The sequence below is a fragment of the Somniosus microcephalus genome, chromosome 10 (assembly GCF_052327205.1).
Source record: "Somniosus microcephalus isolate GS21.2 chromosome 10, FLI_Smic_1.0, whole genome shotgun sequence".
NCBI lineage: Eukaryota > Metazoa > Chordata > Chondrichthyes > Squaliformes > Somniosidae > Somniosus > Somniosus microcephalus.
In genome coordinates this window covers 166,353,173-166,379,149 of record NC_140996.1, presented here as the reverse complement: position 1 = coordinate 166,379,149, position 25,977 = coordinate 166,353,173, and the positions used below count along the sequence as shown (strand labels likewise).

General features: G+C 47.9%; 1 protein-coding gene across 1 annotated transcript in view; it reads left to right on the top strand.

Annotated features, from left to right (window-relative positions):
- Nucleotides 1-25,977, top strand: part of c10h11orf65 (chromosome 10 C11orf65 homolog) — a 154,933-nt gene that overhangs the window by 35,268 nt on the left and 93,688 nt on the right. Inside the window, exon 4 of the mRNA XM_085999101.1 lies at nucleotides 23,110-23,299. Coding sequence (XP_085855227.1) covers nucleotides 23,110-23,299 — 190 coding nt within the window. The remainder of the gene's footprint in view (nucleotides 1-23,109; nucleotides 23,300-25,977) is intronic.

Here is a 25,977-nt window from a genome sequence, read left to right as displayed (position 1 = left end):
TACTGTAATTCGATGACAGAGGATGGGATGACCTTGGATCTGGACTGGAGGTGACGGAGGTTGAACAGTTTCCCGTTTGTTCTGTAGATTAGCTCCACTCCAGCGGGGAGCTTACTGAGGGTGAGATGGAGCATTGCAGCCAGGAAGATCGAGAAGAGCATTGGTGCGATGACACAGCCTTGCTTGACCCCGGTCCGTACGTGAATTGGGTCTGTGGTGGATCCGTTGGTCAGGATCACGGCTTGCATGTCGTCGTGAAGCAGGCGGAGGATGCTGACAAACTTTTGAGGGCAGCCGAATTTGAGGAGGACACTCCATAATCCCTCATGGTTAATGGTGTTGAAGGCCTTTGTGAAGTCAAAGAAGGCCATGTACAAAGGTTGGTGCTGTTCCCTGCATTTCTCTTGTACTTGACTCGCGGTGAAGATCATGTCCACTGTGCCCTTAGTGGGCGGAATCCGCATTGCGACTCTGGGAGGAGCTCTTCAGTCACTGAGAGAAGGCGATTGAGGAGGATTCTTGCGATGACTTTCCCTGTGGCAGACAGCAGGGAGACTCCTCTGTAGTTACCGCAATCGGACTAGTCACCTTTCTTGAAGATGGTCACGATTACGGCATCTCTGAGATCCCTTGGCATGCTCTCCTCCTTCCAAATAAGAGAAATTAGTTCATGTATTCGCACCAATAGTGCTTCTCTGCCATGCTTTAGCGCCTCGGCGGGGAGTCCATCTGCTCCTGAGGCCTTGTTGTTCTTCAGTTGTCGGATGGCCTTTTCAACCTCATGCCTGGCTGGGGTTGTGCTGAGGTGGTGGTGGGTAACATGCTGCGGGATGGAGTTGAGGATACTCGCGTCAAAGACAGAGTCTTGGTTAAGGAGATCTTCGAAGTGCTCCTTCCAGCGGGCACTGACTGCCTGTCTGTCCTTGATGAGTACCTCTCCGTTCTTGGCCCACAGTGGGGTAGGACCTTGGGTGCTTGGGCCATAGGTGGTCTTGACTGCGCTAAAGAATCCACGCATGTCGTGGTTGTCGGCTAGCTGCTGGATCTCCTGCGCTTTCTCTACCCACCATCTCTTCTTTAGGCCGTGAGTTTTTTGTTGGACCTCGGCCTTCAGGCATCTGTAGAGCTGCTTTCTTGCTCTCGAATTCAGTTGCTGTTTCCAGATCAGGAATGCGTTGCGCTTGCGGCTTATTAGTTCCTGGATCTCCTGGTCATTCTCATCGAACCAGTCTTGGTGTTTCCTGGTCGAGTGACCGAGCGGCTCTTTACAGGTGCTGATTATTGAGGCCTTGAGTGCAGACCAGGCACTGTGGGCACTCTGTGTCTCTGCATCACTGGGAGTCATCAGGTTGGTTGTGAGGCACAGGTTGAATAGGGCTTTCTTAGCAGGGTCTTTGAGTGCTCCAGCGTTGATTTTCATGTAACATTGCTTCTGTTGCCGCCACTGTTTTGGGGCTACATTGATGGAGATGACAGAGCGGATTAGGCGGTGGTCTGTCCAGCAGTCGTCAGCTCCTGTCATGGCATGGGTGATGCAGACGTCCTTGTGGTCCCTCGCTCGGACGATGACGTAGTCCAGCAGATGCCAGTGCTTGGAGCGAGGGTGTTGCCATGAAGCCTTGTACTTGTCTCTCTGACGGAACAAGGTGTTGGTTATGACAAGGCCATTTTCTAAGCATTTCGTCAGGAGGAGGGTACCATTGGAGTTGGCTTTCCCTACCCCCTCTCTGCCAATCAGACCTCCCCAGAGGTCTGTATCCTTTCCAACTCTGGCGTTGAAGTCGCCAAGGAGGATCAGCTTGTTGCCCGTTGGGACTCGAGACAGGGATTGTTCAAGGCTGGAGTAGAATTCCTCTTTGGTCTTGTCTGTGGCTTCCAATGTTGGGGCGTACGCACTGATGACCGTAGCGCACTGGTTCCAGGCTAGGGTGAGCCGTAGAGTCATGAGGCGTTCGTTTATTCCACAAGGGGAGTCTCCGAGACGTTCAACTAGCTCATTTTTTATGGTGAAACCTACATGGAGGCGGCGTTCTTCTTCAGGTTTGCCTTTCCAGAAGAAGGTGTAACCACCGCCTTGCTCCTTGAGCTGGCCTTCCCCTGCCCACCGGGTTTTGCTTAGGGCGGTGATGTCTATGTCGAAACATCTGAGCTCCCGGATAACAATAGCAGTATGGCGTTCCGGTCTGTCACTGTTGGGGTTGTCCATGAGGGTCCCGACGTTCCAGGTCCCGAACTTTATTTAAAAGGGTAGAAGATGCCTGTGCGTGAATTCTTTTAATGTGGGGTGGCCGTTGCACACCAGCTACCACACGGGCTTGACAGAGCAAGGTCTTGGTCCAATGGCAAGGGGATCCAAGATGATTGGAGACCAGGCTCTGCTACAACGGCCTAGCACACACACATGGACACACTCACTTACCTAAATCGAGAGAGCTTTAGGCACAGGTTGACAAAGCAAGGCTCAGGAATCCCCAATTAACCAACCAAAACCACATAATTTACCAATACATAGCACTTGTAAGCTTCCCATTGCATATTGTGGTAAACCACTGTTTGTATTCCACTGTGTACATGCCTGGACATGCCTCGGCTGACTCCTCCCACAAGTCCTAGTATAAAGGTGACTGCTCCCCAGCCCTTTGTATTTCTGGACCGGTCGACCACTCGAGGCAGACCTTCATTCTTTTGTTAATAAAAGCCTTTAGTTACTCTCTTAACTCTCAGTCTTTTATGAGTAATTGATAGCGCATCAATTTTATTAACAAAATTTTTATAATGGAGAAGATCCTCACACCAGCATGCCTGGACTTAGATCATCGGGAGGCGGACTCATCCACCAAGTTTACTCACTGGCTTAAGTGTTTCGAAAAATTCCTGACCGCCTCCGCAGCAATCAAATCGGACGAGGACAAACTGGATGTCCTGACCTCCAAAGTGAACCACCGAGTGTACTCGGTCATCCAAGACACGACCTCGTACGCGGACGCTATCAAGCTCCTCAAGGACCAGTACACGCGCCCAGTGAACGAAGTGTACGCCAGGCACCTTCTGGGGAGTCGTAAACAACAACCTGGGGAATCGACCGTGGAATACCTTCAGGCACTGTCTGTGCTTGGCCGGGCCTGTGGTTGTAAGGATGTAAAGGCCGCCGTGTACACAGAGGAACTTATCCGGGACGCTTTTGTAGCGGGCCACAGATCCAATTACACCCGACAGCGACTGTTGGAGCAGAGTGACCTCGACCTCAACAAGGCCTCTGAACTCGCACTATCATTGGATGCAGCCTACCGGGGCATGGATGCCTACTCCTCTGCACCGTGGATGCCGCGGGGAATGACAGCCTGGGACACGGTAGGACCGCCTCATAGCGCCGTGCCACCCCAGCCACACCCCAGCAACGGCCCAACTACCACAGCAGTGTCCCAAGGCCAGACAGCAGTGCCCCAAGGCCAGAAATGCTACTTCTGTGGCCAGGCAAAACACCCCAGAGCGCGCTGCCCGGCGAAAAACGCGATCTGCTCGGGCTGCGGGAAGAAGGGACACTACGCTAGCGTCTGCAGGGCCAAAGCCACCCCGAACCCCAGCAGCGCCACGTGTGGGCCATGCGGGCCGCCATCTTGGGCCTCCCCAGCCATGTGCGAACCACCGGTACAGCAGCCATTTTGGACGCCTCCAGCCACATGGGGATCATGGACGCCGCCATCTTGGACGACAGCTGGAACGCAGCAGGCCCCCAACACCGCCTCATCTGATACCCGCAGCGACACACCGACCCCTACGCTGGCATCCGTTACACTGGACCAAGCGAGACCGCACCAGCTGGCCAGTTCCACAATGGACATTAAGGTAAATGGTCACGATACAATCTGCCTTTTTGACTCGGAGCACGGAGAGCTTCATCCACCCCGACACGGTGCGGCGTTGCTCTCTCCCAGTCCTGCCTGCGCACCAGCGGATTTCTATGGCCTCCGAGTCCCAGTCGGCGGACATCGGCGGCTACTGCGTAGTGACACTCGTAGTAGACGGGACCGTGTACGATCATTTTAAACTTCTGGTCCTGCCCGACCTCTGCGCTGCCGTCCTGCTGGGGTTAGATTTTCAGTGCCACCTTAAAAGTGTTACGATGGCGTACGGTGGACCCCTACCCCCACTCACAGTCCGCAGCCAGCAGCTCCCAAATTGCCCGCCGCGCACCAGGTGCAACCTCTCCACACTCAGAGTCACCCCCCCCCCACTGTTTGCTAACCTCACCCCCGACTGTAAGCCCATCGCCACAAAGAGCAGGCGATACAGTGCCGGGGACAGGGTTTTCATTAAAACCGAAGTGGAGCGGCTCCTGAAGGAAGGGATTATTGAGGGCAGCACCAGCCCCTGGCGAGCCCAGGTTGTGGTCGTTAAGACCGGCGAGAAGCAGCGCCTGGTCATCGACTACAGCCAGACAATAAATCGCTACACCCTGCTGGATGCCTACCCACTCCCCCGCATAGCTGATATGGTCAACCAGATCGCGCAGTACCGCGTCTTCTCGACCATTGACCTGAAATCAGCGTACCACCAGCTCCCTATCCGCCCTGAGGACCGCCAGTATACTGCCTTTGAGGCAAACGGCCGCCTCTACCACTTCCTTAGGGTTCCCTTTGGCGTCACCAACGGGGTCTCCATCTTCCAAAGGGAGATGGACCGGATGGTAGATCAAAATGCGTTGCAGGCCACTTTCCCATATCTGGACAATGTGACCATCTGCGGCCGTGACTTGCAGGACCATGACGCAAACCTCTCAAAATTCCTCCGCACCGCCCAACTCCTGAACCTGACATATAACAAGGAGAAGTGCATATTCCGCACAAACCGCCTCGCCATCCTTGGCTGTGTTGTGGAACGCGGAGTCATCGGCCCCGACCGGATGCGTCCCCTTATGGAACTCCCACTGCCCCACTGCCTCAAGGCCCTGAAGAGGTGCCTAGGGTTTTTCTCCTATTATGCCCAGTGGGTCCCCTACTATGCGGACAAGGCCCATCCGCTGATCAAGTCCACCTCTTTTCCCTTGACGGCAGAGGCCCGCTTAGCCTTCCACCGTATCAAGGAAGACATTGCCAAAGCCACCATGCACGCAGTGGACGAATCCATCCCCTTCCAGGTGGAAAGCGACGCATCCGACTTTGCCCTGGCCGCTACCCTCAATCAGGCGGGGAGACCCGTGGCCTTCTTTTCACGAACCCTCCAAGGCCCGGAGACCAGACACTCCGCTGTTGAGAAGGAGGCCCAGGCGATTGTGGAGGCTGTGCGTCATTGGAGGCACTACCTGGCCGGAAAACGATTTACCCTGCTCACTGACCAACGTTCAGTTGCTTTCATGTTTAACAACAAGCAGAGGGGCAAAATCAAAAATGACAAGATCTTGAGGTGGAGAATCGAACTTTCCACCTACAATTACGAGACCTTGTACCGGCCCGGGAAGCTCAATGAACCCCCGGATGCGCTATCGCGTGGCACCTGCGCCAGCGCGCAGATCGATAGACTGCGGGCCCTCCACAATGACCTCTGCCACCCGGGGGTCACCAGGTTCTTCCACTTCATCAAGGCCCGCAACCTGCCTTACTCTATTGAGGAGGTCAGGACCATGACCAGGAACTGCCCAAGTCTGCGCTGAGTGCAAACCGCACTTTTATAGACCAGACAGGGCCCACCTGATAAAAGCCACTCGCCCCTTCGAGCGCCTGAGCGTTGATTTTAAAGGGCCTCTCCCCTCCTCCGACCGCAATGTGTACTTCCTCAATATTATTGATGAGTACTCCCATTTCCCGTTCGCCATCCCCTGCCCGGACATGACCAGTGCCACGGTCATTAAATGTCTGAACGACCTCTTCACCCTGTTCGGTTTCCCCAGCTATATCCATAGCGACCGGGGCTCATCGTTTATGAGCGACGAACTCCGTCAGTACCTGCTAACTAGGGGTATTGCCACAAGCAGGACCACCAGTTACAACCCCCGGGGGAACGGACAGGTGGAAAGAGAAAATGCGACAGTTTGGAAGGCCGCCCTGCTAGCCTTAAAGTCTAAGGGCCTTCCAACCTCCCGCTGGCAGGATGTGCTCCCCGATGCGCTCCACTCTATTCGGTCACTGCTCTGCACTGCCACTAACGCCACCCCTCATGAGAAAATGTTTGTCTTCCCAAGGAAGTCCACATCGGGGACATCGCTACCGCCATGGCTGACGTCCCCAGGGCCGGTCCTACTGAGAAGGCACGTGAGGACCCATAAAACGGACCCCCTGGTCGAGAGGGTCGACCTCCTCCACGCCAACCCCCAGTATGCTTACATTGCATACCCGGACGGGCGGGAGGACACAGTCTCCATAAGAGACCTTGCACCCTCGGGGGCCGCAGTAACCCACTACTCACTACCACCCCCCCCCACGATCCGATATCCAGCCCCAGCAGACGGCAGGCCTGGGCCCCGCGACCCGCTCGACATCTACGAGGATGACACGCCTGTGCCACAGCCTACGCAGGACTCGACGCCGGAAGCTCCACTACCCCTGCCGTCGCCACGCCGATCACAGCGGCAGACAAGACCTCCGGAGAGACTCCAATACACTAACTTTTAATATACTTCACCCCGCCGGACTCAATTTTAAACAAGGGGTGAATGTGGTAAACCACTGTTTGTATTCCACTGTGTACATGCCTGGACATGCCTCGGCTGACTCCTCCCACAAGTCCTAGTATAAAGGTGACTGCTCCCCAGCCCTTTGTATTTCTGGACCGGTCGACCACTCGAGGCAGACCTTCATTCTTTTGTTAATAAAAGCCTTTAGTTACTCTCTTAACTCTCAGTCTTTTATGAGTAATTGATAGCGCATCACATATACAACTAGGTCCAACCTATCCACTAGATTTTCAGGATTCTCTGAAGCTAAGTGAAAAAAATCCCATCTCCCAGTGACAGCTTTATCCCTCCAGGTTGCATTATTGAGGCAAGCTGGTTGATCAACAGTCCCTTTGATAGCACATTGGATTTCAAATCCATTGCCAGGTGTGTCATCTTGGAGCCACCTTGATGTCACAGAGACCTCACTTACCCCCCCTTTCCAAAGAGGATAGCCACTAGTTGGTCATTAGACAACTGATTGTTGTGATTTTGAGCTCTCACTGGGTGTACATCAGATACCAGGAGCTCCTGATGATTGTCATGGTGAGCAGCTTAACTTTCTGTAAAATGTGCTGCCATCCTTCTGACCCCACTATAGCTACACCATAGCCCATCAAGCAGCGATTTGATCAGTTGAAGGTGCAGAGTATAAGCAGCAGCTTGCTTCTTTGCAACCCAATAAGAATGAAAGAACTTGCATTTATATAGCCCCTTTCATGTCCTTAGGATGCCCGAAAGCACTTCACATCTAATGAATTATTTTGATGTGTAGTTACTGATGTTATGTAGGAAAATACAGCAGAGAACTCCATACTCCAGTGACATGCAATTTTTTAATCCACCTCAATAGGCAGTTTAACATCTCATCTGAAAGATGGCACCTTTAATAATGCAGCATTCCCTCAATATTGTACTGAAGTGTCAGCCTAAATTATGGGCTCAAGTATCTGGAGTGTGGCTTGAATCCATAACCTTCTGACTCAGAAGCAGAGTGCTACCACTGAGTCAAGTTGACATATAATTGGAGGCACTAAGCCCTTCTCATACATGACATCCAGATAGTGTGTTTGAACAACTGTCATCCCAACTCAGAGTTCAATCAAATGATGGGCATCTGCCTTTAGCATCGTGAAAGAACCTACAGAAGGCAGCTTACTCACATACGAAGCTTACTCATGGCCAAGTTCTTATTTGAGGAACTTTAACAAAGAGGCATGTCCGCTGGCTGACTCTCCCTCCAGGGTACTCAAACCAGACCTGCTGCAGCCAAAACTATCTGTCGAACCACTTTGAGAGCCACTCATCAGCGAGATTCCTTGATAATTATCAGACTCACTAGAATTCTCCCTTCTTGCGGATAGAAATCAAAATTGCACTCTGGCATATCAAGTATATGTACTTCAAACAAAGCCCTAATCACCGACTTCAGAAAGGTCGCCCACGTGGTTCTCAGCACTATTCTCCAAGACCTTTGCTAGTTCCACTCTTCTTACCTGTAACAGTTTAAAATAATTCAGCATGAGTAACATTCATCACTGCTGCCCTACATTTAATGAGGTGATGCAATGGGGTTCATACAACACAGACACCTGCCTTTTCAATCTCCCTGCAGATGGTTTTTTTGAAGAGAACCAAATTTATCAGCAATTTTTACTAAAGCACCATTGATCATGATCTATCCTTGGCCCCCTTCTATTTCTCATCTACATGCTGCTCCTCGGTGACATCATCCGAAAACACATCAGGTTCCACATGTACGCTGACAACACTCAGTTCTAGCTCACCACCACCTCTCTTGACTATCTCACCACCACATTGCTTGACCCCTCCACTGTCTAATTTGTCACACTGCTTTTCTGACATCCAGTATTGGATGAGCAGAAATTTCCTCCAACGAAATATTGGGAAGACTGGAGCCATTGTCTTTGGTCCCCGCCATAAACTCCGTTCCCTGACCACAGTTTCAATCCCTCTCCCTGGCAGAACCTGACCATTTGCAACTTTAATGTTGTGTTTGACCCCGAGCTTAGCTTCCGACCACATATCTGCACCATCACCAAGACTGCCTTCTTCCACCTCCAAAACATCGCCTGACTCTGACCCTGCCTCAGCTCATCTGCTGCTGAAACCCTCATCCATGCCTTTGTTATCCCTTGATTTGACTATTTCAATGCACTCATGGCTGGCCTCCCACATTCTACCCTCTGTAAACTTGAAATCATCCAAAACTCTGCTGCACGTTGTAATAATAATAAATAACTTCCGGAGGAAGTTATGTGCACATCACTTCCTGTGAACTGTGAACTGTGAACTCTGTGCATACATCACTTCCTGTGCATACGTCACTTCCTGTGTTTAGACTAGTATAAATACTGAACTGCTCAGTATGATAGAAGGGCTTCTCCTGGAGGCATGGTGAAGACCGCTCTTGTATATAGTTTAATTATAAGTTGCTTAAAGCTTACTTTAAAGTTCCTTGATGTGTGAGACTTTTTATTACATCAATTTAAGCAACTTAGTATTTACACTCACAAATACTAAACCTTCGGACAAACTCGGAGTTAAGGATCCAGGGAACCACCCATCATGGAAAACATCCTTAAACCTACTCGTCTGGACTTCGACCCAAACGCACCAGCAGCTGGCAGGGTATGGAAGCATTGGTACTGTACTTTTGAGAATTTTCTTGATGAATGTAAAGCGAATGCTTCTACTAAACTGAGGATACTTATCAACTATGTGACCCCAACAGTGTTTGAATATGTTGATGAATGGGATAATTATGATGAGGTGATCCGGGCACTTAAAAAACTATATGCCAAGACCGCAAATGAGGTCTATGCTAGACATCTACTGGCCACAGCCCGACAAGGGCCAGGGGAATCGATTAACGAATTCCTTCAAGAACTTCGCAGGCTCAGCGTAGATTGTAACTTTCAGGCAGCCTCGGCTGAGCTGTACCGCGAAGAAATGATTCGTGATGCTTTCATCTGCGGGATTGCCTCTCCATTTATACGCCAGCATCTGCTAGAAAGTAAAACACTTGAGCTACAAAAGGCTTTTGACCTGGCTTGTTCTCTGGATTTGGCAAAGAAAAATGCAGACCTCTATCAGCTGCCCAGATCTCGATCTGCTGCTGTAACTGCAACAGACGATTCAAGTGGCCTCAGGTGAACCCTATCATGGAGGAATCTAATCCTGATGATAATTCTGATGAAGAAGAGGAGGATGACCCCACTTTAGCAGCCTCTTGGCAATCTAGGAAGGAATGCTTCTTTTGTGGAGATTCTTTTCACCCTAGGAAATTCTGCCCTGCTTGCAATGCGATCTGCAGTCATTGCGATAAAAAGGGACACTTTGCAAAAGTTTGCCAATCAAGAGCCTCTACGAGGGCCTATCCAGCTAAGGCCTACCGAACTGCCCCAATTAGGGCCTATGAAGATGCTCTGGCTAGGACCTATCAAGCTTCCTCTCGAGCTCTCTCCCGAAGAAGCACATCTAGAGTTTCAGCCACTCTCTGTGCAACCACACCAATTACAGCTGCTTGCCCACAGAACCTGTTTCATGCAGCTACAAAAGTTTCAATTAATGGGCATACCTTAGATGCCTTAATTGACTCAGGAAGTACTGATAGTTTCATTAGAGAACAGATTGTTGCAAAATTGAAACTACATATCTTCCCATCGGACCAGGCAATTGCGATGGCTCAGTCATCACTTAATACCAGAATCTCCGGCTTTTGTATTATTGATATGACACTTAATGGTCGCATGTATCCCTCCACCCAACTTTCGGTGCTCAAGGACTTATGTAATGACCTCATCTTAGGGCTGGATTTTCAAAAACAGCATAAGAAACTCACCATTGAGTTCGGCGGATCCAAACCTGGACTTACTATTTCTAATATACTGTCTCAATTACCGTTTTGTGCATTATCAGCAGCTTCACTTGATGAACCCTCATTATTTGCCAGTATTCCTCCTCGATGCAAACCAATAATAACGAAATCGCGGCGCTTTAGTCAGGAAGACCAATCTTTTATTGAGGCTGAAATCTCTCGACTTTTAGCAGAGGATATCATCGAACCATGTTCGTCGCCCTGGCGGGCTCAAATCGTCATCGTCAAGAACCCTCTAAAACCTCACAAACAACGATTATGCATTGATTATTCGCAAACCATCAATCAATATACTGACTTGGACGCCTACCCATTGCCATGCATTGATGATATGGTTAATAAACTGGCCGAATACAAAGTGTTCTCAACTTACGATTTGAAAAGTGCCCATCATCAGGTACCCTTGAAGGTCTCAGATAAGCAGTACACGACCTTTGAGGCTAATGGACGGCTATACCAATTTCGTCGCCTCCCATTCAGGGTTACTAATGGAGTGGCTGTCTTCCAACGGGCAATGGATGGCCTGGTTAAGCAGGAAAACTTAAGGGACACTTTTCCCTATCTTGATAACATTACTATTGCAGGTCACGATCAACAGGAACACGACGCCAACCTCCAAAAATTTCGGGATGCTCTCCATCACCGTAACTTAACTTTGAATGAATCTAAATCTGTTGAGTCACAACCGACCATCAACATCCTTGGCTACTGCGTAGGCAACGGTATCATTAAGCCAGACCCAGAAAGACTTCGCCCGCTCCAAGAACTCCCGTCACCTAAGACTCTGGCTTCTTTACGTCGGGCTCTCGGTCTGTTTGCATACAACGCTAAATGGATTCCTCATTTTTCAGACAAAATCCAACCCTTGCTGCATGCTAGATCATTTCCATTGGAAACAGCGGCTGTTGCAGTCTTTAACCTTCTCAAAACAGTTGGAGAAAGCGGCTCTTCACTCCATCGATGAGAATCTCCCTTTCATAGTCGAATGTGATGCCTCGGAGGTGGCGATCTCAGCTACTCTAAATCAGGAAGGTCGTCCTGTAGCATTTATGTCCAGGAACTTACAAGGTGCCGAGCTACATTATCCTCCGGTTGAGAAGGAAGCCACAGCCATCATAGAGGCGGTACAGAAGTGGAACCATTTCCTAGCTCGCCAGCACTTTACATTAATCACGGACCAGCGATCAGTCGCCTTCATGCTTGATAATCGAAAACGAACCAAAATTAAGAATAATAAAATACAGCTTTGGAGGATGGAACTGGCCTCTTTTGGTTACACCATTCACTATCGACCTGGCAAGGAGAATGTGGCCCCGGATACCCTCACACGAGCATTCTGCTCCACTATGTCGTCCTCTACTCTCATAGATGTCCATAATGGATTGTGTCATCCTGGCATTATGCGCATGCTACATTTCGTATGATCACGGAATCTCCCTTTTTCTACTGGAGATGTAAAGAAAATGTGCTCAGAATGCCGGCTTTGTGCAGAATTAAAACCTCAGTTCTTCCGCCCCTCAGATGGTATGCTCATACACGCAACCCAACCGATGCAACGACTTAGCATCGATTTTAAGGGCCCAGTGCCCTCTTCTACTCGGAACACATATTTGCTCACCATGATCGACGAATATTCACGTTTTCCGTTTGCCTTCCCCTGCTCCAATATGCTGGCGTCCACAGTAATCTGCTGCCTTGAGCAAGTATTTTCTCTCTGTGGCATGGTGGCTTACATTCACTCGGATTGGGGTCCATCCTTTATGTCAAGGGAACTCAAGGACTACCTCTCAGAACAGGGAATTGCTACAAGCAAAACGACGCCATATCATCCCATCGGAAATGGGCAGGTAGAGAGGTATAACGGTATCATCTGGAATTCCGTACATCTTGCTTTAAGATCTCGGGGCCTACCAAACCAGCAATGGGAAGCAGTGCTTCCGGATGCATTGCACTCTATACGGTCCCTTCTTTCTACAGCCACAAATACTACACCTCATGAGCGGTTCTTTGGATTCCATCGTCGCTCATCTTATGGGACATCCCTCCCGTCATGGCTAACTACACCTGGACCTGTACTACTCCGAAGATACGTTCGGACGTCTAAAAATGACCCTCTCGTAGACGAGGTCGAACTAACCGATGCCAACCCCACCTATTCATACATACGATATCCCGATGGCCGAGAATCTACCGTATCATTACGGGATCTGGCTCCCTGCCCACCAGGACCTAGTGGGACATCGAGTGATGGTATTTTACCAGGAGCCTCTTGGAACCTACCGGGTACCCCTCTCCAGGATCCTGATCTGACACCAACTAGCTTGGTGCCGGTAGAACCCCGTACTCAAAGTTGCGACCCTCCCAGTACTGCGCACCAAAGTACTGATCTGCCACAGACCAGCTCTGCACCTCCCTCTGAACAGAGACAGACCGACTCTGCACCTATTGGGACTCGTACACGAAGCCATGATCTCCCCGACCCTTCACAGGGTAATCCAGGCCACACAGACTCTGACCAATGGCCAACAGCATGTAAGCGGACCAGTGACCCTCTACGACGGGAACCCAAACGGGTGCGACTCTTCCTCGTTCGGCGGCTGCGGAATAAAAGGAAGACCACAGCCTTCTAATCTCGCAGGAGGGAAGAATGTAATAATAATAAATAACTTCCGGAGGAAGTTATGTGCACATCACTTCCTGTGAACTGTGAACTGTGAACTCTGTGCATACATCACTTCCTGTGCATACATCACTTCCTGTGTTTGGACTAGTATAAATACTGAACTGCTCAGTATGATAGAAGGGCTTCTCCTGGAGGCATGGTGAAGACCGCTCTTGTATATAGTTTAATTATAAGTTGCTTAAAGCTTACTTTAAAGTTCCTTGATGTGTGAGACTTTTTATTACATCACACGTATCTTAATTCGCACCAAATCCCATTCATCCATCACCCCTGTGCTTGCTGACCTACATTGGCTCCTGGTCCGCAACACCTCAGTTTTAAAATTCTCATCCTTGTTTTGAAATCCCTCCATGGCCTCGACCCCTCCCTATCTCCCTAACCTCCTCCAGCCCTAAAAGCCTTCGAGATCTCTGCGCTCCTCCAATTTTGGCATCTCGCGTATTCCCAATTTTAATCACTCCACCAATGGCAGTCCTGCTTTCAGCTGCCTTGCCCCTAAGCTGTGGAATTCCCTCCCTAAACTTCTCCGCCTCTCTACCTCTCTCTCCTCAAGATGATTCTTAAAACCTACCATTTTGATCAAGCTTTTGGTGATCTGTCCTGATATCTCCTTCTGTGGCTCGGTATCGAATTTCTATTGATAACCTTCTTAAGCGCCTTGGGACGTTTTGCTACGTTAAAAGTGCTATATAAATGCGAGTTGTTGTTGTTATTGGTAGCTGATTTAACGAACAGAAAAACAATTTAGAATTTTTTTTTGTTTAAATTGCATGTCATTATGGATGAATGATTCCACTGATCCTGCTTCACCTCCTTAATGGCCCTCCTGGCTTCACAGCATTTGACATCACAATCCATCTTTGTAACAGCTCTTACAAAAGCAAAATACTGTGGATACTGGAAATCTGAAATAAAAAGAGAAAATGCTGGAAATACTCAGCAGGTCAGGCAGCACCTGTGGAGAGAGAAACAGAGTTAACGTTTCACGTCGATGACCTTTCGTCAGAACTGGAAAAAGTTAGAGATGTAACAGATTTTAAGTAAGTGCAGGTGCTGGGAAAGGGCCATCTCAACCACAATAGAGGGGAATCCTCAGTTGGAGAAAAAGGAAGACATATCCGAAGCACTAGTATGGAAGGATATGTGGAACATTCTTTGTTCCAGTCCTACTCAGGTCCCCTGCCTCACCTCTTTTTCTGGTACATTGATGACTGTATTGGTGCTGTTTTATGCTCTTGCCCTGAACTAGAAAATTTCATTCACTTTGCTTCCAATTTCCACCCTTCCCTCCCCTTCACATGGTCCATCTCCGATTCTTCCCTTCCCTCCCTTGACTTCTCTGACTCCATTTCTGGGGATAGGCTATCGACAAACATCCACTGTAAGCCCACTGACTCCCACAGCTACCTGGACTACACTTCCTCCCACCCCGCTTCCTGTAAGGACTCTATTCCATTCTCCCAGTTTTTCCATCTCTGTTGCATCTGTTCTGAAGATGCCACCCTCTATACTAATGCTTCTGATATCTCTTCCTTTTTCATCAATCGAGGATACCTCTCCACCGTGGTTGACATGGCCCTCGACCATGTCCGTTCCATTTCCTGCACTTCTGCTCTCACCCCTTCCCCTCCCTCCCAGAACCACGATAGTGTTGCCCTTGTCCTCACCTTTCACCCCACCAGCCTCCACATTCAATGGATCATCCTCTGCCATTCCCACCACCAAACACATCTTCCCCTCCCCTTTCAGCATTCCGAAGGGACCGCTCCCTCCACGACACCCTGTCCACTCCTCAATCACCACCAACACCCCCTCCCCTTCACACGGCACCTTCCCGTGCAAGCACAGGAGATGCAAAACCTGCCATTTTACCTCCTCCCTTCCCACTGTCCAGGGCCTCAAACACTCCTTCCAGGTGAAACAGCAAATTACTTGTACTTCTTGCAATTTAGTATACTGTATTCGCTGCTCACGATGCGGTCTCCTCTACATAGACCAAACGTAGATTGGGTGACCGCTCTGCAGAACACCTCTGTCCTCCGTTCAATCTGTAAGCGTGACCCCGAGCTTCCGGTTGCCTGTCACTTTAATTCTCCGCTCCACTCCCACTCTGACCTCTCTGTCCTCGGCCTCTTGCACTGTTCCAACGAAGCTCAATGTTAGCTCGACGAACAGCACCTCATCTTTTGATATGGCACTTTACAGCCTTCTGGACTCACCATCGAGTTCAACAATTTCAGACCATAACCTCTGCCCCAATTTTTTTCATATGGCAGCTGTTGATGATTCTACCATTCCCATTTACACCTCTTCTAGACTCATCTTTTGTTTACATAGGATATATGGCACAGAAAAAGGCCATTCGGCCCAACCAATTCAAACTGGCGTTTATGTTCCACACAAGCCTCCTCCCATCTTTCCGCATCTAAACCTATCAGCATAACCCTCTTTCCCTTTTCCCTCATATGCTTGTCTAGCCTCCCCTTAAATGCATCTATACTTTTCACTTCATCCACTCCCTGTGGTAGCGAGATCACTTTGGGTAAAGAAGTTTCTTCTGAATTCCCTAATGGATTTCTTGGTGACTATCTTATATTGATGGCCTCTCGTTATGCTCTTCCCCACAAGTGAAAACATTCTCTCTCTATCCACTCTATCAAAATTTTTCATAATTTTAAAGACCTCTATTAGGTCACCCCTCACTCAGAGGGTAGTAAATCTATGGAATTTGCTACCCCAGAGAGCTGTGGAAGCTGCAACATTAAATAAATTTAAACCCGAGATAGACAGTTTCCTAGCAGACAAGGGAATTAGGGGTTACGGGGAGAGGGCAGGGAAGTGGACGTGAATCTAGATTCGGATCAGCCATGATCCTATTGAATGGCGGAGCAGGCCCAAGGGGCCGTATGACCTACTCCTGCTCCTACTTCTTGTGTTCTTTTTTCAAGAGAAAAGAGACCCAGCCTGTTCATGCTTTCTTGTTATGTATACCCTCGCTTTTCTGGTATCATCCTTGTAAATCTTCTCTGCACCCTCTCCAGTGCCTCTATATCCTTTTTAAAATATGGTGACCAGAACTGTATGTAGTACTCTAAGTGTGGTCTAACCAAGGTTCGATACAGGTTTCCCTACTTTTCAATTCTATCCCTCTAGAAATAAACCCTAGTGCTTGGTTTACTTTTTTTATGGCCTTGCTAACCTGTGTCGCAACTTTTAGTGATTTGTGTATTTGTACTCCTAGATCTCTTTGTTCCTTTACTCCACCTAGACTCGCACCCTCCAAGTGATAAGTAACCTCTCTATTCTTCCTACCAAAATGTAATACCTCACATTTATCTGTGTTGAACTTCATTTGCCAATTACAGGAAACTTTCTGATATCCGGCACTGATGGGACCGAGCTGGTGCCTGTTGTGTATGTGCCTTTAAGAGAAGAACTGATTCTATACTGCAGTACCGGCAGTGACCACCCCTGTATATAAAGCCATAGCAGGCTTCTGTATTTTGGTCTTGAATTACTCCCTGTTCAGTAAATACCTGTTTTATTGTTCTCCTGTAGTCCGTGTATTATTTATACTCGGACATTACACTGGCAGGTTCGAACTCACCTGCAGTACTGCATCACCTCACGGGGATCTTTTCCCTGAAGAGAAGCTTCTTGGAGGTCGAAGTCAGAACGGCGGGCGTCGACCGCGGGCAACCGGCCAGGGATCCATCGGAGAGTTGCAGGGGAGGCTGTGGAGAGCTGGGCCTGGCTCCCCAGTTGAGGTGTTCCAGTAAGTCGTGCTGGTAGCAGGTAGTGCGCTGACCCTTCCGGACTGCGGCGGGCTCGGGCTCGATCGAGCGGCTCTGCAAAGGGGCCGTGCAGCGTCGTCGGGAGGAAGAGAGAGAGAGAGAGGGTGGAGCGCACAGGGCGCGGTCGGTGCTCAAGAACAGGGCAGCGTGGAGAGGATAGAACGCGGGGAAGGAAAAGTGAGACGCGCCGAAGCCGCGGGTCGCCGCCATTACCCTGTAGAACGCTAGGAGCAGCGTGGCAGCAAGGGGAAGAAGAAAAAGCACGGGAGGTGCCATTTTATTCCATTGGGGAAGAAGGAAAAGCGTGGGAGGCGCCATTTTAATTCATTGATGAAGAAGAAAAAGCACGGGAGGTGCCATTTTAAATCACCCAAGATGCCGAAAAGTGGCAGTATCACTGCTTTCGACAACGAGGTAGAAGACTGGACCATGTATGTGTAAAGAATTGAAGTGTACTGCGAGGTGAATGAGGTGGCCGATGGAAAGAAGGCATCGGTATTATTAAATTTGATGGGCGCGAGAACGTACGGCCTATTGCGGAATTTAATTACCCCAGCTAAACCAATGGAGAAAAGTTTTGAGGAAATTGTTAATATCTTACAGGAACACCTAAACCCTACACCGCTGCTGATAGCAGAAAGATTCAAGTTCCATAAAAGAAACCAGCACAAAGATGAGAGCAATGCTGACTATCTTACGGAACTACGCAAGTTATCGAAGCACTGCCAGTTCGGAGCAGGACTGGCAGACACCTTACGGGATAAGTTTGTCTGCGGGCTCCAGAGTGAAGGAACCCAGAAACGACTACTTTCGGAAAAGGACCTGACGCTAGAACAGGCTTTCAGTGTGGCAGTATCCTACGAAGCAGCAGCACGGGGAGCTGCGGAAATACAACAGAAACCACAAGAATACAGCGTTAACGAAATGGCGTATGGAGCAGAAAAGTGCTATCGCAGCGGCAGAACAACCCATGATCAGAAGGACTGCTGGTTTAAGGACAAAGTATGCAGGCAATGCGGGAAAATGGGACATATAGCAAGAGTCTGCAGGCCGGGAAAGAAAACCAACACTACAAGAACTACTATGGAAAAGTACAAGAAAGTAAAAAAAATGACAGACAGTAGTTCGGAAGATCAGGAGAGTGATAATGACTCTGGGAGCAGGAGACTAAGTTGTCTAAAGTTACACAACATGATCGCAAAGGAGGATCACCGAACCATTTGGGTCACCCTCATGATAGCAGGGTCCCCAGTAAAGATGGAATTGGACACAGGATCAGCCCTAACTGTCATGAATCGATGAGACTATGAGCGGCTATTCTCACACATATCCTCAAAACCATTGTATTGAAGACATACACGGGGCAAAAAGTCTACCCCAGATGAAAAATAAGGGTGCCAGTTGAATACAATGGCAAGGAAACACAGAAACTGTATCTATATATACTACCAGATGGAGGAACACCATTATTGGGACATGAATGGATCCGAAAAATACAATTGGATTGGCATTCCATTCAGGCGCTAACTGTGACTGATAAAAAGGATGATGACGTCACACCTGGACGACTGTCAAAAATTCTAACTGACGCAAAAGAGGTGTTCCAACAAGGACTTGGGACTCTAAAAGGAGTAACAGCAACGATAAAAATCGAAGATAACACAAACCTAAAAATTTTTAAGGCCAGACCGGTACCTTACGCGATCCGCCCAGCCGTTGAAGCAGAGCTGGAGAGTCTGGAGCATTCGGGTGTGCTGTCCAAGGTGGACTGGAGCGAGTGGGCCACACCCATCATTCCTGTAATGAAGAAATCATTGAGCAGCACACCTGGGGAACCGAAGAAGGTTCGCATCTGTGGGGACTTCAAGGTAACTGTGAACCCAGTCCTGCACACAGTACAATATCCACTTCCATGGATAGAAGATATTTTCGCCTCACTATCTGGAGGGAAACACTTTACAAAGATTGATCTGGCCCAAGCGTATCTACAAATGGAGGTGGAAGAAGCGTCTAGGAAATACCTCACGATAAACACTCACAAAGGCCTTTACCAGTACAATCGACTGGTATTCGGGGTAGCATCAGCCCCGGCTATTTGGCAGAGGGCGATGGAACAAGTCCTGCAAGGGATCCCGAGGACCCAGTGTTATTTGGACGACATCCTGGTTACGGGCGAAAATGACAGTGAACACCTTGCCAACCTGGAGCAGGTGCTCACGAGATTACAGGAATATGGGCCACGAGCCAACCGCCCCAAATGCGAGTTCTTCAGGAGACAAATCTCGTATTGTGGCCACATGATTGATGAGGAAGGGTTGCATAAGTCGCCGGACAAGATTGAGGCTGTAGTCAAGGCTCCAGCACCGGAAAATGTGTCGCAACTGAGGTCGTTCCTCGGGTTGGTGAACTACTACCATAAGTTCTTGCCGAATTTATCTACAATTCTGCACCCACTGAACGCCCTACTGCAAACTGGAGTAACGTGGAAATGGAGTGATGAGTGTAAGCGTGCCTTTCAGAAATGTAAATGCTTAATCACTTCAAAAGAAGTATTGGCCCACTACAATCCAACACTACCGATACGGTTAGCATGTGATGCATCTCCCTACGGCATCGGAGCGGTGCTGTCACACAAATTCCCTGACGGTTCAGAGAGGCCAATAGCCTTTGCGTCACGCTCGTTAACCTCAGCCGAGCGTACCTACGCCCAGATTGACAGGGAGGCCCTCAGCCTGGTGTGGGGGGTGAAGAAGTTCAATCACTATCTGCACGGGCAGAAATTCACCCTACTGACTGATCATCAGCCCCTGGTCTCCATTTTCAACCCAAAGAAGGGCGTTCCGGTGATGACGGCGCAACGGCTGCAAAGATGGTCACTTTTTTTAGGGGCACATCAGTACGACATAGAGTACAAGGGTACGAAACAGCATGGAAATGCTGATGGGCTGTCGCGCCTACCGTTGCCTACGGTAGAGGAAGCACCTGCAGTGGACCCTGTTGAGATATTCCATGCGACCATAGTCGAATGTCTACCTGTTACAAACTCAAGTATAGAGAAGGAAACCCAAAATGACCCAACACTCTCTCGGGTCTATGATTTGACGGTGAAGGGATGACCAGCACATGGCGACTCACTGTTGCCAGCATTCTCGCCAAGGAGAGAACAGCTGTCAGTGTGCCGGGGGACCTTGATGTGTGGATCCCGAGTGGTAATTCCACCCAAGTTGAGAGATAGAGTGCTCAATGAGCTTCACAAGGGTCATCTGGGAGGAGTAAAAATGAAGAGCCTAGCCAGGGTGTTTGTGTGGTGGCCGGGAATCGATAAAGAAATCGAGGATATGACCAAGAGATGCACAGGATGCCAGAAGGTCCAAAACGCTCCACCACAGGCCCCGCTACATCCATGGGAGTGGCCCTCATCTCCATGGCAACGGGTACACATTGATTTTGCTGGTCCATTTATGGACTCAATGTTCCTAATCGCTGTGGACGCCCATTCGAAATGGCCAGAGGTCATCAAAATGTCCTCCACCACCACGGAGAAAACTATTGCAGTCCTACGGACCATCTTCGCCAGGAATGGCTTGCCAGAACAGATTTGCTCCGACAATGGGCCACAGTTTGTGTCAGAGGATTTCCGGAGGTTTCTGAGGAATAATGGGGTGAAGCATTACACATCTGCCCCATATCATCCAGCCACAAATGGATTGGCTGAGAGGTTTGTTCAGACCTTTAAAAAGGCCATAAAGGCAATGCAGAATGATGACATACCACTACAACACAAGGTGAATAATTTCTTGTTTGCTTACCAGAATGCGACATATGCAGTCACCAACCAAGCTCCAGCCATAATGTTCTTCAACCGAAGGCTAAGATGTCGCCTGGATTTGCTCAAACCAAACATAAGACGAGATGTTGAGGATAAGCAATTCCAGCACATAAATGAGAAGCCAACCAGGAGCTTCAAGATAGGGCAACCAGTCTTGGCCCGCGACAACCGAACAGAAAAATGGCAGCCAGGAACGATATGCACACAGCAGGGACCACTAATGTACACAGTGGACGTTGGAGAGAGCATCGTGAGACGCCATGCTGACCAGATTCTAGAGTCACAGGAACAAGCCAAACCCATACCACGAGCAGGTGCACCTGGTAATCAACCCGAAGTACAGATTGCATCTACCTCAGAAGCAGTGGTGTTGGAAGCTGACGAACCAACCAATGACAATGAGCCAGAATCAACTCCACCGCAAGAACAGGATACTCGAGAAAGGCGCTATCCAGTCAGGATCAGGAAGCCTCCTCAGAGACTGAACTTATAAATGATTATTTCAGTTGATGTATATAGTACAAAGAAAATTGTAATTGTAATTAGTTATTATTTAGTTGTTAAATGAATGTTATGTACTGTTTATCTAAAAGGGGAGGAATTGTTGTGTATGTGCCTTTAAGAGAAGAACTGATTCTATACTGCAGTATCGGCAGTGACCACCCCTGTATATAAAGCCATAGCAGGCTTCTGTATTTCAGTCTTGAATTACTCCCTGTTCAGTAAATACCTGTTTTATTGTTCTCCTGTAGTCCGTGTATTATTTATACTCGGACATTACAGTGCCGTACCATCAAAAGTGCTGGACATACCAGCGTTAATGTTGAAACATACGGAACTGAAAAGCTCCGTGTGAATCAACAAACCCTAACAGCTTCAAAACAATCGGCTGCAGCTGCAAGCATCTCTAGCTGAAGCTGTTGCTATAGCTACAGACCTTGCAGTGCCTGACTGGGAAAAAAAAAGCAACGAGAACTAAAAAAACTTATAGAAAACGGCTCCTGATTTTTGCCATTAGATCGAGTATTCCAGACATATAACCTCCGGATAAACCAAAGTTTCCTGTATATGCCCATTCTGCAAGTTTATTAATGTCCTCCTGTAACTTGTTGCAGTCCTCCTCAGTATTGACTATTGCCCCCCAATTTGGTGTCATCCGCAAATTTAGAAATTGTGTTTTTGATTCCTATGTCTAAATCGTTAATGTAAATTGTGAACAGCAGTGGCCCCAGCACTGATCTTTGTGGAACACCACTACCCACCTTCTGCCACTGTGAATAGCTACCCTTTATTCCCACTCTCTGCTTTCTATCCTGAAGCCAGCCAGCAATCCATTCTGCTACTTGTCCCCGGACTCCGCATTCTCTGACCTTGTTCATCAGTTTATTATGGGGTACCTTATCGAAGGCCTTTTGAAAATCCAGATAAATTACATCTACTGCATTACCATTGTCTATTCTCTCTGTTACCTCTTCAAAAAATTCAATAAGGTTGGTCAAGCAAGACTTTCCTTTTGAAATCCATGTTGACTATTCATTATTATATTTTTGGTTTCTTTACTTGTCCTATTACCATCTCCTTTTGCTTTTTACTATCATCCTTTTGTCATTTAATCTCTCCTGCCTTCCATCCTATCACAGACCTTCCCTCTTGTTCTTTCCTCCCCTCCCCCCTTTCCCTGCCCCTGCACTTGCTTAAAATCTGTTACATCTCTAACTTTTTCCAGTTCTGATGAAGGTCATCGACCTGAAACGTTAACTCTATTTCTCTCTCCACGGATACTGTCTGACCTGCTGAGTATTTCCAGCATTTTCTCTTTTATTTGTAACAGCTCTTGATTGCTCTGAAGAGGCTTGAAATACAATTTAAAAGGCCTTTTTTTCCCCTTAACACCTCTAATTCCCTTTGCAGTTACCATAACAGGGTGCATGTTGGACAGATGGGAACTGTCAAAGGTACAGTTGTTATGTTCAAATCTGAGAACTGACCTAATGAACATAAAGGCATAGAAAGGTTTTGCCACTATACTCTTTTTTTTACACCTACTGATATCTGCATTCATAAACCCTGACCAGGACAGCTGGAAAACAACCACAAATTTCACCTTTTTGAAGCTGATTCTGCTTCCTTATATAATTAAAAGGAAAGTGCATCATGCAGAGTTTGGTAAAGTGTTTCAAATTTGCTCTGTGGAAATTGAACTAAAATTACTCAGTCATGAATTAACTTGTTAAATTTTATAACTTTTTTAAGCATTGATGCAGACGTGCCAGATGCCAGCAATGAGGAAGAGCAGAGCCCCGCAGACAGGAGCCCTGCCAGTGAGGTCATTGCAGGCAAGATATTTATATATGAGATCCCTGTAGCTGAGAAGCAGCAAGAAACTTTGACCGAGTTAGAAAATTCAGCAAGAATAATACAAAGAGCATGGAGAAGACATATTGTAAGTTTAACTATATACTAAATTGGCAAACTGCAATGCATGGTTTGGACTTGCAGTAAACACAGGATTGCTAAGCAGTTTTAATCTATGCTTCCATGTGCACCGCCGCCAGGTTTTACTAATCAATACTGTGCCATGTTTTTCTACAACAGTGACTAAATTTCAAAAGTAGATGTAAACGGATATGATATAATTGGGATTGGAGACATGGCTCCATGGTGACCAAGACTGGGAATTTAACATCCAGGGGTATTCAATATTCAGGAAAGACAGGCAAAAAGGAAAAGGAGGTGGGGTAGCATTGCTGGTTAAAGAGGAGATTAACACAATAGTAAGGAAGGATATTAGCTCTGGTGATGCGGAATCTGTATGGGCAGAGCTGAGAAATACCATGGGGCAGAAAACATTAGTGGGAGTTATATACAGACCCCCAAACAGTAATGCTGAGGTTGGGGATGACACTAAATGGGGAAATTAGAGATGCATGCAATAAGGGCACAGCAGTTATCATGGGTGACTTTAATCTACATATAGATTGGGCTAACCAAATTAGTAACAATACTGTGGAGAAGGAATTCCTAGAGTGTATACGGGATGGTTTCCTGGACCAATATGTCGAGGAACCAACTAGAGATCAGGCCATCTTGGACTGGGTATTATGTAATGAGAAAGGATTAATTAACAATTTTGTTGTGCGAGGCCCCTTGGAGAGGAGCGATCATAATATGATAGAATTCTTCATTAAAATGGAGAGTGAAATAGTTGACTCAGAGACTAGGGTCCTGAATTTAAATAAAGGAAACTGCGATGGTATGAGGCACAAGTTGGCTAGGATGGATTGGGGAACATTACTTAAAGGGTTGACGGTGGATAGGCAATGGCAAACATTTAAAGATCGCATGGATGAACTGCATAATTTGTTCATCCCTGTTTGGCATAAAAATAAAACAAAAAAGGTGACTCAACCATGGCTAACAAGGGAAATTAGGGACAGCATAAGATCCAAGGAGAGGACATATAATTTGGCCAGAAAAAGCAGCAAACTTGAGGATTGGGAGCAGTTTAGGATTCAGCAAAGGAGGACAAAGAGATTAATTAAGAGGGGGGAAATAGATTATGAGAGTAAGCTTTCAGGGAACATAAAAACTGACTGTAAAAGCTTCTATAGATATAGAAACATAGAAGATGGGAGCAGGGGTAGGCCATTCGGCCCCTCAAGCCTGCTCCGCCATTCAATGCGATCATGGCTGATCATCCAAATTCAGTACTCTGTCCCTGCTTTCTCCCCATACCCCTTGATCCCTTTAGCCTTAAGAAATATATCCAACTCCTTCTTGAATATATTTAAGGAATTGGCCTCTACTGCCTTCTGTGGTAGAGAATTCCACAGGTTCACCACTCTCTGGGTGAAGAAATTCCTCCTCATTTCTGTCCTAAATGGCTTAACCCTTATCCTTAGACTGTGACCCCTGGTTCTGGACTCCCCGACCATCGGGAACATCCTTCTTGCATCTAGCCTGTCCAGTCTTGTCAGAATTTTATAAGTTTCAATAAGATCCCCTCTCATTCTTCTAAACTCCAGCGAGTATAATCCCAGTCGACCCAATCTCCCCTCATACGTCATTCCTGCTATCCCAGGTATCAGCCTGGTGAATCTTCACTGAACTCCTTCCATGGCAAGAACATCCTTCCTCAGATAAGGCGACCAAAACTGCACACAATACTCAAGATGTGGTCTCACCAAGGCCCTGTACAACTGCAGCAAGACATCCTTGTTCCTGTACTCAAACCCTCTCACTACGAAGGCCAACATACCATTTGCCTTCTTAACCGCCTGCTGCACCTGCACGCTTACCTTCAGCAACTGGTGCACAAGGATGCCCAGGTCTCGTTGCACTTCCCCTCCTCCCAATCTATTGCCATTCAGATAATAATCTGCCTTCCTGTTTTTGACACCAAAGTGGATAACCTCACATTTATCCACGTTATATTGCATCTGCCATGCTTCTGCCCAATCACCCAACCTGTCCAAATCATACTGGAGTTTCTCGGCATCCTCTTCACAGCACATACGCCCACCCAGCTTTGTGTCATCTGCAAACTTGGAGATATTACATCTAGTTCCCTTGTCTAGATCATTAATATATATTGTAATTTGCTGGGGTCCAAAGACCGATCCCTGCGGTACCCCACTAGTCACTGCCTGCCACTCGGAAAAAGACCTGTTTATTCCAACTCTTTGCTTTCTGTCTGCCAACCAGTTCTCTATCCAAGTCAATACCTTGCCCCCAATCCCATGTGCCTTAACTTTACACACTAATCTCTCATGCGGGATCTTATCGAATGCCTTCTGATAGTCCAAATACACCACATCCACTGGTTCTCCCTTATCTATTTTACCAGTTATATCTTCAAAAGAATGTAACTGGTAGGGAGAACCAGTGGATGTGGTGTATTTGGACTTTCAGAAGGCTTTCAATAAGGTCCCGCATAAGAGATTAGCGTGCAAAGTTAAAGCACATAGGATTGGGGGTAAGGTACTGTCTTGGATAGAGAACTGGTTGGCAGACAGGAAGCAAAGAGTTGGAATAAACGGGTCTTTTTCCGAATGGCAGGCAGTGACTAGTGGGGTACCGCAGGGATCTGTGCTAGGACCCCAGCTGTTCACAATACATATT